The sequence below is a fragment of the Grampus griseus genome, assembly GCF_964374135.1.
Source record: "Grampus griseus genome assembly, chromosome: 8".
Lineage (NCBI taxonomy): Eukaryota > Metazoa > Chordata > Mammalia > Artiodactyla > Delphinidae > Grampus > Grampus griseus.
This window is the reverse complement of record NC_139002.1, coordinates 73581881-73594549: the sequence shown is the minus strand read 5'-3', so window position 1 is coordinate 73594549 and position 12669 is coordinate 73581881. Positions and strand designations below refer to the sequence as shown.

The following is a 12669-nucleotide window of genomic DNA, read 5'->3' as shown; positions in this document are numbered from 1 at the left end:
CCCAGCTAGCAAGTCATCCCAGGTGACAAGTCTTTCCAGCAGAGGCTCCGGACATGGTGGAGCAGAAACAAACCATCCCTGCTTTGCCCTGGCCAAAGTCCTGACGCACAGTCCATGAGCATGACAATGGCTGGTTTACACCACTATGATTTGGGATGGTTACACAGCAATAGATGACTGGAACATACTTAAGATATAAGAGATATTTCTCCCATGGAGATATCTTAAATCCAATTATATTTTCTAAATAGTAAATAAGTACTGTTAATTAATTTAAGAGAAAACCAAGATCTAGAAAACCATATTTAAACTCTGATGAGGGTCAAAATCCTGACAGATTATCAAATAAAACAAAGAGAGAAACAGAGATCTGACAGCCATTAAAATTTCTCATGGCATTAACAGAAGCATTCTGTATTAACAGAGCTAAGTATCCAAGCTCATTCACTGGACAATTATTTACAGAGTATGTTAATGGTATTGAAAGCCGAGAAGAAATATAAAGGAAGGAAGGAGGTTAAGGAATGTTGCTGGTAGTGGTGGTGATGGGGAAGGCCTACCACATTGAGGTGACGATTGTGTCAAGACCTTACAAAGGTGGGGGGGGTAAGCCATGTGGTTATATGAAGAAAGAGTTCTCCAGATAGAGCGAATACTAAGTGCAAAGGCCTTGGGGCCAGCATAGCTGTGGTTGATTGAGCAAGCAAGAAAGTAGTAAAAAATGAGGTCAGAGAGGAAAACTGGGGGCCAGACAGTTCTGGCAAAAACCTATCAGCTGGAATCAGGGGAACCAAATTCAACCAGAGCAGGAATGTTTTTATCTGTTTTGTTCACTGATTTATCTCCAGCACCTGTAACAGTGCTTAACACCTGGTAGAATGAATGAAGTCTTGGCTCTCTCAGCAGCTATTTGACTTTTAACAACTGACTCCAATTTTTTTTTTTTTTTATGGCCACATCACACGGCTTGCAGGATCTTAGTTCCCCGACCAGGGATTGAACCCGGGCCACAGCAGTGAAAGCACTGAGTCCTAACCACTGGACCACCAGGGATCTCCATGACTCCAGTTTTTTGAACCTCAATTCTTATCTCTAAAACTGGAATAATAATCCCTCCCCACCTCACAGGGTCACAGTGAGGAATAACAATAAGGAAGTATTTTTCAAACTGTAGAGCATCTTATATAGGTAAAATCTATTGCTATTATTGAAAAAGTTAATACCAATAATTATTAACAACAACAATGATCTCTCTACCTTGGCCCATTTAATTTCAACCCCTGAATCATTCTCTCCCTCCATCTGGCAGGGAATTCGGGCAGGGCAATCTTCCCTGCAGAACAAGGTAATGAACTTTAAGCACTTGAAGGCTTTTGTAAATGAGTGGCAGTAATTAAGGTATGATCATTACTGCTACCAACGTTTCCCTGAAACTCTGAGGGGAAAAAAACAAACAACAAATGAGACATAGTTTCCATGTGAAGATTCTACACCCTTTTGTAATATATGGTCTGCTTGCAAACCTTTTTTATTCTATCAAAATGCAAGAACACCCGACAGCTTCCCCACCTGTCTTGTTCCTCACTTAAACCTACATCAGATTGCTGAAAGCAGGAAGGGAAAGGGGGAGTGTGAGGGAACACTCAATATGCGAAAGACTTTTTTTTAGAGGCCAACTAACCCAATCATCTCAAACTGCTTGAATCCCACTAGGGACAGAAAATCTACTACCTAATTCACTCCAGCTGCTGGAGAGAACTTCGGTTTTCTCATCTGTAAATGGGGATGATATCTCCTTCTTAAGGATGCTTCAATTCTGGAATTAAATAATGCATATAAAAGCACTTGGCATATGCTAAGAACTCACTAAACATTGGCTGAATCTGAATATTTTTCATGTATTCAACAAAAATTAAGTAAACAGCTATAATATGCCAGTCGGGACCATAAGCAAAAAGGACAAAAATCTAGTTTTCTTGGAGCTAACATATATCTCCTGTAACTTTCCCCACTGGCCCCTTCTGTTTTCTGAAACTACATCTGGCTTCTAGTACGACCTCCTCCACAGAACAGAGTCCTTTGGGATTTTGCAGATAGCTATCACGTACCTCCCTTTCCTGCCACCGCCCCCCCCCCCCCCCCGCCTTTCTCCAGCCTAAACAAACAGCCTCAAATCTTTCAAAGAGTAAGCAAGGATGTGGAAACGAGAGCTAAAACAGGGCTGGGAGGAGCGAAGGCGGGTTCCCAGACGCCCCGGCCGAAAAAGAAATGATTAGAACCTCATAGACTCCAGGCCAATGTCAAAACGGGCTGGTCCAACTCAGGTGTGTCACCTGACACCTCTCCCAGGAACGCCACCCTCCCCTCCCAGGGCCCGCATGGGTCCCTGCCGGGCACGGGGCGCCCCGGACCGCAGATGGATGGAGGGCCGGTATGGCACTCATCCCTGTCCTTGCCTTTTCTTCCCGTTCGCCTCGGAGAGAATTCCCTGCATCATTCTCGGTGTTTCCAGGCTTCCTCCTCCCTGGACCCGGCCCCTCTGCCCCCGGAGGCCCCTCTGGGAGCTACCTAACACCCATGCCCTCCCTCTCTCCACAGCCGCGGCCGCCCTCCGAGCCCCCGGGACAGCCTGCGCCCAACCGCACTCACCTGCGAGCCCAGTCCCGGCCCCTCCATCTCCGCAGTGGCGGCGGCGACTCGGCAAAGTGGCGGCAGCTGCCCGCTGGCCAGCCTGTCTGGAGCCGCCTCCACTCTCACTTCCTGCTCGTGGCCCCGCCTCCACCGCGGCTGCCGCTCGAGCCCTGAGCCGTCAATCGGCATCGAGAGAGCCAATCCCTGCCTTCTCCTCGGCTGGGGGCGGGACTTTCGCGCCCCCAGAGAAGCTAGCTGGGAGTAGCCAGTCGGAGGCTCAGTCCCCGAGCCACCCGCGCCGGGCGGTAACAGTCGCTGGCCGAGACTGTGCACTGCTCGCCCAGGTAGGTGTCCACCGGTCCGCATGCTTCATCCTGCCCCTCGTACAGGTCCAGGATCGGGCTGTTATTCCAACATCAACCACCATCTACCGAGTGCACATCCGGACTTGGCTGCGTAATAGCTAGATGACCTTGTGAAAGTCTCTTACTTTACCTCCATTTTCCTCATCTGTGAAATGGAGAAAATAAGGGTACCTACTTCACAGAATTGTCAGAAGGATTAAATGAGAAAAAGCATGTAAAGCCCCTTAGCCAATGTTTGACGTAAGAAGGAATCAATAAATGTTAACTATTAAAACATTTGCCACTGTCTGTTCCTGTGATCTTGGGCAAGTCCCTTTCACCATCTGGGGTTCTGTTTCCTCACACAAAACAGAAAATATATGAGTTCCACCGCTCAGACTAGAGGAGTATTGGGCAAGAGCCCCCCATCTACACTCTCCACGCCGTTTTTTGGGCTGCCCTGAAAAAGGTGGCATCTAAGCTCTGTTCAGCTTGAAGGACAGCTATGAAGCTAGGAGAAAGCTTGGTTCCTGCCCTTGGGGAGTCCAGTGGGCCAATGGGGCTCTCCTACCTCAGCCCCCAGAAAATACTGGAGCTTTTTCTAGCCCACCATTTAATACAGTCTTTGCAATTATTCCTTAATGTATCTGTTGCCAAAGCAAACCTTTGGAAGTTAAATTGGAAAAGAATTGAAAACATTATGACTCCCTTATTCTATTAAAATAGTTCTAAATCATAAAATAAATGTCTAGAAATTGAACAAAGTGCTTGTTTTTCCTATGATAAATACTTCAGTACAATATAATTGTAAATTTGTATTGTTATTGTTATAGTACCCCTGCCTATTGGGCACACCCAGCCCTGAGTTGCCCCAAAAGCCCTACACCTTCAAGGGTGGGACCTTATTGTATCCACCTGTGAACTTCCAGTGCCTGGCACAGCACTGGGACATAAAAAAAATGCTACAATTTTACTGAGTGGATGCACAGATGGATAGGTGTGTCATCAACTTCTATGATGGAAGGAAGGACAAACTGAGTGACAAATAGAAGTGCAAGCAACTTCCCTCAAGAGCCAGTAGAGCAAGCAATGAATTTGGACAGACAGGATGAGACATTGGGCAAGGCTTCACAGAGGAGAACCTTTAGGTATGGTCATTTTGCTTAGCTAACAAGAGCTCTGTTTATTGATCACTTACTACGTATAGGCACCTGTGACAATGTTTTTGAATATATTATGTCTAATCCGTGAGATGGGTGTCATTTTCCCCATCTCCCAGAAGGAAAAACTGTGGTTCAGATGGATTTCATAAACCCCAAGTCACTCAGCTGGTAAGTGGTTGAGAAAGGATTCAAACCCAGGCCTCTTACTGCAAAGTGCTTTGGCTGAAGTGGTTTGGTTGTTTCACTTTTAAGGACTGAATTAGAAGACGTTTTTGCTGGGGCTTCCCTGGTGGTGCAGTGGTTGAGAGTCCGCCTGCCGATGTAGGGGACGCGGGTTCATGCCCCGGTCTGGGAGGATCCCACATGCCACGGAGCGGCTGGGCCCGTGAGCCATGGCCACCGAGCCTGCGCATCCGGAGCCTGTGCTCCCCAACGGGAGAGGCCACAACAGTGAGAGGCCCGCGTACTGCAAAAAAAAAAAAAAAAGAAGATGTTTTTGCTTGAGGGAGGCTTGAAATCTGCTATTTCAATGTTTCCTCACTGATGTCCTAACATATAAGAAGATTCTGGAACAAATAAATCCTAATGCTCTCCTCTTTAGCAAGCCTCCTGCTTCCCTCTGCTTGTTTGTTTTATGCTTCCAGTGAGCCACTTCAGATTGGGATGAGTATGTCCATAATTTATGGCTATAGGAAAGCAAACCCAGTGAGGCCTCAAAGTGCCATCATTACCTCTCATCTTTGAAAATGCCTCTGGCTTGGCATGTAGACATAACACTGGAGAACAGCCAGATGGGTGAGGGCACGTTCCTGGAGCAGACTGCCTGGGCCTGAATCCCAGTACAAGCACTGAGTTGTCATATGCTCTTGGGCAAGTTGCTCAACCTCTTTGTGTTTCAGTTTCCTCATCTGTAAAAATGGGAAAATAGGGACCTCCGTGGTAGCACAGTGGTTAAAGAACCCTCCTGCCAATGCAGGGGACAGGGGTTCGATCCCTGCTCTGGGCAGATCCCACATGCCGTGGAGCAACTAAGGCCGTGCGCCACAACTACTGAGCCTGCGCTCTAGGGTCCGCGAGCCACCACTACTGAGCTCACGTGCCACAACTACTGAAGCCCGTGCTCCTAGAGCCTGTGCTCCACAGCAAGAGAAACCACCACAGTGAGAAGCCCATGCACCGAAACGAAGAGTAGCCCCTGCTCGCCGCAACTAGAGAAAGCCTGCACGCAGCAACGAAGACCCAATGCAGCCAAAAATAAATAATTTTTTTTTAAAAGGGACAATAAATAATGCTTACTTAACAGGGCTGTTGGGAGAACTAAATGAGCTATTGTGTGTAAAGTACTGAGAAGCGTGTGTGATACATGATAGGCAGTATACGTGCGTTAGCTGTTATCATCATCGTCATCCTCCTCAGCAGCAGTGGGTGTTGGAGAGAGTACCAAATGGACCATCTGGATGGTGTCATGTAAAGGGCTTAGGAGAGAGATTCAGCAGACCTGGCTTCTAGTCCAAACTTTACTGTGTGTATTAGTTGGCTTAGGGTTGCCATAACAAAATACCACAGGCTGGCTGGCTTAAACAACAGAAATTTATTTTCTCACAATTCTAAAGGCCAGCATCCAAGATCAAGGTGTCAGCAGGGTTGTTTCTTCTAATGCCTCTCTCCTTGGCTTGCAGACAGCCGTCTTCTCCCTGTGTCTTCACATCATCTTCCCTCTGTGCATGTTATCTGTGACCTAATCTCCTCTTCTTATAACGACACTAGTCATGTGGATTAGGGCCCCCAAATCACCTCATTTTAACTTTCTTCTTTAAAGACCCTACTTCCAAATTCAGTCACGTTCTGAGGTATTAGGTGTTAAGATTTCAATATATGAATTGGGGGTGAAGGGGCAAAATTCGGCCCTTAACACTGTGTGACCCTGGGCAAATCCCTTTCCCCCTCTGTGACAGTTTCCTCATTTGTAAAATGGGCCTGAGAGCAGCAGTGGGAACACTAACCCTAACCTTGATGGTCCCTCTCAGTTTTGATCATGTGATGTCCCCAGCTGAGACTAATCTCTACCTCTCCAATCCCCACAGCACATTTTCTTAATCTCTTTTAGATGGCACTATTTCCCTCATTCTGCAAGTATATATTGAGTTCCTACCACAGACCAAGCACCATTCAGCACTGGGGATTCTATATGGAACAAGACAAAAACCCTATCCCCTGGCTTCCTGCGGCTTCCTGTCTAGCAGCAAGAGACAGACTTTAATCAAACAGGCTCACCAGGGCTTCCCTGGTGACGCAGTGGTTGAGAGTCCGCCTGCTGATGCAGGGCACACGGGTTCGTGCCCTGGTCCGGGAAGATCCCACATGCCACGGAGCGGCTGGGCCCGTGAGCCATGGCCACTGAGCCTGCGCGTCCAGAGCCTGTGCTCTGCAACGGGAGAGGCCACAACAGTGAGAGGCCCGCATACCGCAAAAAAACAAAACAGGCTCACAAACACTGACCTCTTAGAGTCAGCCTTGCAGTTCTTGGTAGATCCTCTTTCCTCTACTTGGCCATGGGCTTCTGGTGCGCATCCATCTTTACGTCCCTCACCCTGTTTTGCACAAGGTCTGGCACGTGGTAAAGCCTAAAAAAAGAAATGCTGTCCAAACAAACAAACCAGTGAATGAATACAGCTCAAGTGATGGTTTACAAAAGGAAATCAAAGGCGGTTCGACTCCATAAATCACTCTAAGAAGTGCTGACTGCACAATGCTTAACGATTCTTAGCTTTGAAAACAATTTCTACATTAAGGTTTGCTAATCCTCACTGTCACACTATGGGCAGCAACTGACTTCAATCTGACTCAACTTTTGATTCTGGCCTCATTTCTTCCATGGCCCTGGAAAGGACAGGGGCAATTTTTTTGAAACGGGGGCTCATTGTAATCACTTCAATGTTGGCGCTAAAGTGACCCTTTGGAATGTCGACAACAACAACAACAAAACAACCAGAAAAGCCCACACATTTGTTAGCATAGAGATTCCCACAGATACCAGTTAGGAAACCCCAATGCTCTCTGGTACCAAACCAGCAGGGCTGGGGTGGGGATGAGTGCTTGCTAGGAACATTTCAGGCAACAAATGTTTATTGAGCTCCTAATGTGTGCCAGACACAGGCTAAAACATACGAGTACAGTGGTGAACAGTACAGTCTCGGCTCTTCTGGAATTCAAGTTTTTTGGAGAGGGCAAATACTGATAGAGATAAAGAAATAAATTTTTTTTTTTTTTTTTGCGGTACGCGGGCCTCTCACTGTTGTGGCCTCTCCCGTTGCAGAGCACCATCTCCGGAGGCGCAGGCTCAGTGGCCATGGCTCACGGGCCTAGCCACTCCGTGGCATGTGGGATCTTCCCGGACCGGGGCACGAACCCGTGTTCCCTGCATCGGCAGGCAGACTCTCAACCACTGCACCACCAGGGAAGCCCCAATAAATAGATTTTTTTGAAAAGAAGAAGTAACAATGATAAGTTCTAACAAGGAAAACTGCCAAGGATATAACCCAGGGACCCGCTTTAGCCTAGGAGGATAGGGTAGGGTAGAGGTTCCTTTTCATAATTCATAAAACTAGCTCAAAAGGACTTTTCCAACTTCCTCTATTTATAAATGGGGAACATGGGGCTCAGGGAGGGAAGTGACTTGTCCAAGATCACTCTGCAAGTTAGTGATGAAAGTAGGATTAGGGCAACTCTCCTGACCCGCTCATGGCTATCTCACCAGCCCTCAAGCAGCCTCAGCTTTCTAAATACAACCAATCTCACAGATTTTCAGGGCTGTGGGTTGAGGGACAGGGCAGGGATTGCTTAGAAGTCTTGCTCAGTCTCTTGTCTTCTATCTATGAAAATGCGTCACAGTTAAAAAGTGAAAGTGACTCTCGCTTCATTTTATATACCCGTCATCAAGATCTGGTGATGAGATACTCTGAGAACCTCAGTTAATACGGTCTGGGTTAGGAGGATATGGTGGACATCTTATATTTTACTTGCCAGATTAACTGGATTCATATGGGGGTGTGTGTATGTCTGTGTGTGTGAGAGAGAGAGAGGAAGAGAAAGAAGGTGAAGCAGGAAGTATTTTTTGCTGTTTGCTATTTTGAGTCTTAGTCACCTGATTGCAGTCACATATTTAAACAGCTACTCCTATGGAAAATTTTCTGGTTGTGTCCAAATTGTGACAGCAACACTCAGAACTGGGGAATACATCTACCTTGACTCTCTTGTGGCAAGAACCCCCCTCTCTACCTTCTATATCCATCTATCATAGCTCTATTGGTTTACATACCCATCTCCCCTAGTCTCTGCTCCTAGAAGACATTTAAATATCACTTCCTGGGGAAGACCTTCCTGGACTCCTAGACCAGGTTAGGATCCCTGGTAGGTGCCCCCATATCACCTGTAATTCTTCTAACGGCATTCATGGAACATTATTGAATTCACACTGTGAACGTCTATCTTCTCTGTGTACCATAAACAGCTCTGTGAGTATAGAACTTGGCCCTGTCTCAGCAATAGATGCATTCCCAGTGCATAGCACAGTCCCTGGTCCCTGGGAGCCACTCACTATTCGGTTTTTGAAATGAACAAACAACCCTATATTATTCATTTTTATTTATATCCCTGGCACCTAGCATATTTCCCATCCCAGGCTAAGTGCTCAAAAAATGTTGACTTGAGTTAAAGAATCCCATCTATGGCTCTACACAGTTTGCAAAACACACTTTCTTCTTTTAGATTGAGACTCATAACATCCCTGTGGAGTAAGCAGAGCAGCGATTAACATCCTACTTTATAGACTATGGCTCTGGGAGCTTTAGCAATTGCCCCCGGGCATCAGGCTAGAGCCTGTGGAAGAGACCTTACCATTTTGAGCCTCCATGCTCTCATCTGCAAAATGGGACTAGTAATAAAACCTACTCCGTAGAGTAGTTGTAGGGATTAAATGAACAAATGTACGTAATGTGCATACAGTAAGTTCTGTATACATGTTGGATGTTACTAGGTACAAAGGCAAATGAGAAAACCTGAGATCTTAGGGAAAACTCAGCCAACAATGATCATGACCCAACTCCGGAATATTCCTGACTTTATAGAAAATATGATCAAGGTTCCACTGGCCAGTATTCACCCCTTGTTTAAACAAGGACATTGGGTTGTGACATCTGATAGAATTGTACTTCTCTTTCCTCCACCACCCTGTCCCGCACACTAAACTATTTATGTGAGTGAGAAAAGTTACATCTCCCTCAGCTCTGCCTTCACTAGAAGACAACACACTGGTTAAATCTGCTGTTAGCTGCTGCCTGTTGGCTCCGATTATAGCGAGAGTGTGGTGTCCATGGTAACCAGCCAAGCTGGCTTGCTGTGGTGCAAGTTGTTGGAGAATATAGAAGAAGGGACCATCGGAGGCTGAACTGGCTGTCATCTCAGTTTCTAAATGAAAGAATTCCACACTGTGCTTTGGATAGTTGGTGAATCCAGACAAAATCTGGATTTCCTAAGCAGAAGGCACTGAGTTCATTCCAAGGCCACTGAGTTTCTGATGAATCTGACACGTAGAGATATGGATTGTTGGCAAGGGCAGTAGTGGGTGAGATGGTAGGAGGACAGAATGCCAAATAAAATGATAGAGTGAAATCCTGCCACTCCCTTGAACCTTCTGTGGCTCCTTATTCCCTGCTGCCAAGTCTTTTGTGGGACTGGACTTAAACACTGAGTTACTCTCAAGAACCAAGGTAGCCACGGTCACTATTTTCTCTCTCTTGTCTCTGTGCCTCTGGACATCTGTCCTGTTCTCTCTGTAGAACGGGGCCTTCTGCTTTCTCATGGTTCCTGCTTCCCCACAACTTCTGCTTGTGTATGACATTGACTCCAGCCCTGACTCTACAAGATTTTACAGGTCCAGCACCGGCTACCTGCTTGTCACTGTCTCTGTGCCTCTTCGTTCAGAATTTTGAAAAAGGGAATCCATTTGGTTGTTATTATTCAATGGCTTAGACGGCCTTCGGTCGCTTATCTACCCCGACCAGTCAGCTGCGATGGAGTAGCTTGTTTTTACCATGATCACCAAGGGATTTTAGCAAGGACTACAAGTGGGGACAATTCACAGAGAAGGGGACATACACCACCTGAAATTCCATGAATTAGAGATTCCTTTGTCCTTACAAGTAAACGCATTCAGTAGGATGTACTGGTCCTAATTTAGGACTTTTAGGAAGTCCTAAATCAAGGGGTAGGCAGGGCCATGCTGTCTCTGAAAGCTCTAAGAGAGGATTCTTCCTTGCGTCCTCCTAGCTTCTAGTGGTTGCTGGCAATCCTCATTCCTTGGTTTATGGGCACATCACTCCAGTCTCTGCCTCCTTTGTGGCATTCTCCCTGTGTGTCTCTCTGTGTGTCCAAACGTTCCTCTTCCTATAAAGACAGTCATTGGATTAGGGCCCACCCTGATCCTGTATGAGCTCATCTTAGCTTGACTGTGTCTGCAAAGACCCCATTTCCAAATAAGGTCACGCTCACAGGTGCCAGGAGTTAGGACTTCAACATATCTTTTGGGGGGACACAATTCAACCCACAATAGAGGGTAAGGAAAATAAAGAGAATTAGTCTAATCTCAGTGCACCTGTCTGAGAGGTCCTGAGAAAACAGCAGTTTTGATTTGGGAGTAAGCAGACATGAGCTAGAGGTAATTTTGAGACCAGGCGCACTTCCTGGAGGGAGAGGCCAGTTAGGTGGGACAATGAGGGACTTTGGACAACCTGGAGATAGTGAAGGGAACTGGATTCCTGGGTGGCTGGGAAACAAAAGCATCAGGAAATGGGAGAAGATAGACTTTATTTATTTTAAAATGTGGTCCAGGACCCACTAAGAATGGTCACAGAAATCTGGAGCCAACTCCACATAACACCTAGAAGAGTATCTCTTAAATGATAGGCACTCAGGGCATTTTAGTGAGAGACCAAGAAAGAGAGGAAAGAGAAGGCGGTGGGTTGGGTTCGGGGGGGCAAAGGGGAAAGAGGAGAAAGACTGGATGTGTTGTGCAAAGTCTCCCACCACCCCCCGGGGCTGGAGGGACTGCCATTGTCCACACGCCACAGCTCTCCAGCTTGGTGCTTCCCTTACTGTATGAAGCTGCCTGCTGATTTGCCCACCTCTGCCTCCCGTCTGTGACTCTGTGAGCCAAGGGGCTGTATCCTTTCTGTTCACCACAGCATGCCCGAAGCTGGCACAGAGCCCACAATGCGTGGGCTCACAATTACGCTCGATGGTTATATGCAGGTGAGGGAGTAAAGATTGTCAGGACGAAGTGAGAGAGTGGTATGGACATATATACACTACCAAATGTAAGGTAGATAGCTAGTGGGAAGCAGCCGCATAGCACAGGGAGATCAGCTCGGTGCTTTGTGACCACCTAGAGGGGTGGGATAGGGAGGGTGGGAGGGAGACACAAGAGGGAGGAGATATGGGGATATGTGTATATGTATAGCTGGTTCACTTTGTTATAAAGCAGAAGCTAACACACCACTGTAAAGCAATTATACTCCAATAAAGATGTTAAGAAAAACAAAACAAACAAATAAAAAGAGATTGTCAGGAGCCCCAACCTAAGTCCTGGGCTGACAAGGCTGCGGGGATCAGAGGAGAAAAGGCTATAAATTGGAGGTTGACCCAGGGCCTAATGGTTCCTAATTTCAGTTAGTCACATGACTCATGTTCATGGTCCACATGCACCCCGCCTTCCGCAGGACCGGTTCAGGAGCAGCGAAGCCACGGTCGCCTTGGCTAAGGGCAGCAGTGGTGAAGCCCAGGGCACACGTTCTGACACAGCTGTCTCAGGCCATGGAGGCTGCACACAACCCAACCAGGAAGAGCTCACAGGGCCCGGATAACCCCAGGGTGGGGCGGATCAGAAAGGAGAATCAAGACCTATGACCTGAATCCAGGGCACCAGAGACCAGGCCTCCAGCTGTGATCAGACCCACCACGGAAGGCCTGAGGCAAGAGCCCCATCTCTCCTTGGCCCAGCTTCCTCCTCCGTCAATGTTGACACTGGGTGGCCTGAAGGGGACGTGTGGGACAGTGCAAGGAGATGGGCAAAGAGTCAGAAGGGACAGCTTTCGAGTCTTTACACAGCCAGTTACTAGCTGAATGGCCTCTCGTGAGACATCAAAGCTCTGTAGGTCTTAGTTTCCTCACCTGCAAACGGAACTTTGGCAGAGCACACCTGAGTAGCACTTAGGAATCGGGGCCATGGAAATATCATCCATGTAGTTCCTCATATGCCACAGACAAGAAGGAAGGGAGTCCTGAGTTCCAAGGCCAAGTTCAGCCCCAAACATGAACACTTACAGGTGATTCTCCTCATGGTGAAGGACAAACTGGGTTCCTGCCTCAGGAAGAAGAGACAGTTCCACATCATTACCTTAGCTCAGAGCCTGGGGTGAGGGACCCACAGGCAGGCAGAGGGAGACAAAAAGAAGAGCCAAAATGGTGCCTCCGAG

General features: G+C 47.2%; 1 protein-coding gene across 1 annotated transcript in view; it reads right to left on the bottom strand.

Annotated features, from left to right (window-relative positions):
* Positions 1-2740, bottom strand: part of ZDHHC13 (zDHHC palmitoyltransferase 13) — a 48103-nt gene extending 45363 nt beyond the window's left edge. The window contains exon 1 of the mRNA XM_082660488.1: positions 2650-2740. Within this exon, the coding sequence (XP_082516614.1) occupies positions 2650-2676 (27 nt within the window). The 5' untranslated portion in view covers positions 2677-2740. The remainder of the gene's footprint in view (positions 1-2649) is intronic.
* Between the last annotated feature and the right edge of the window lie 9929 nt (positions 2741-12669).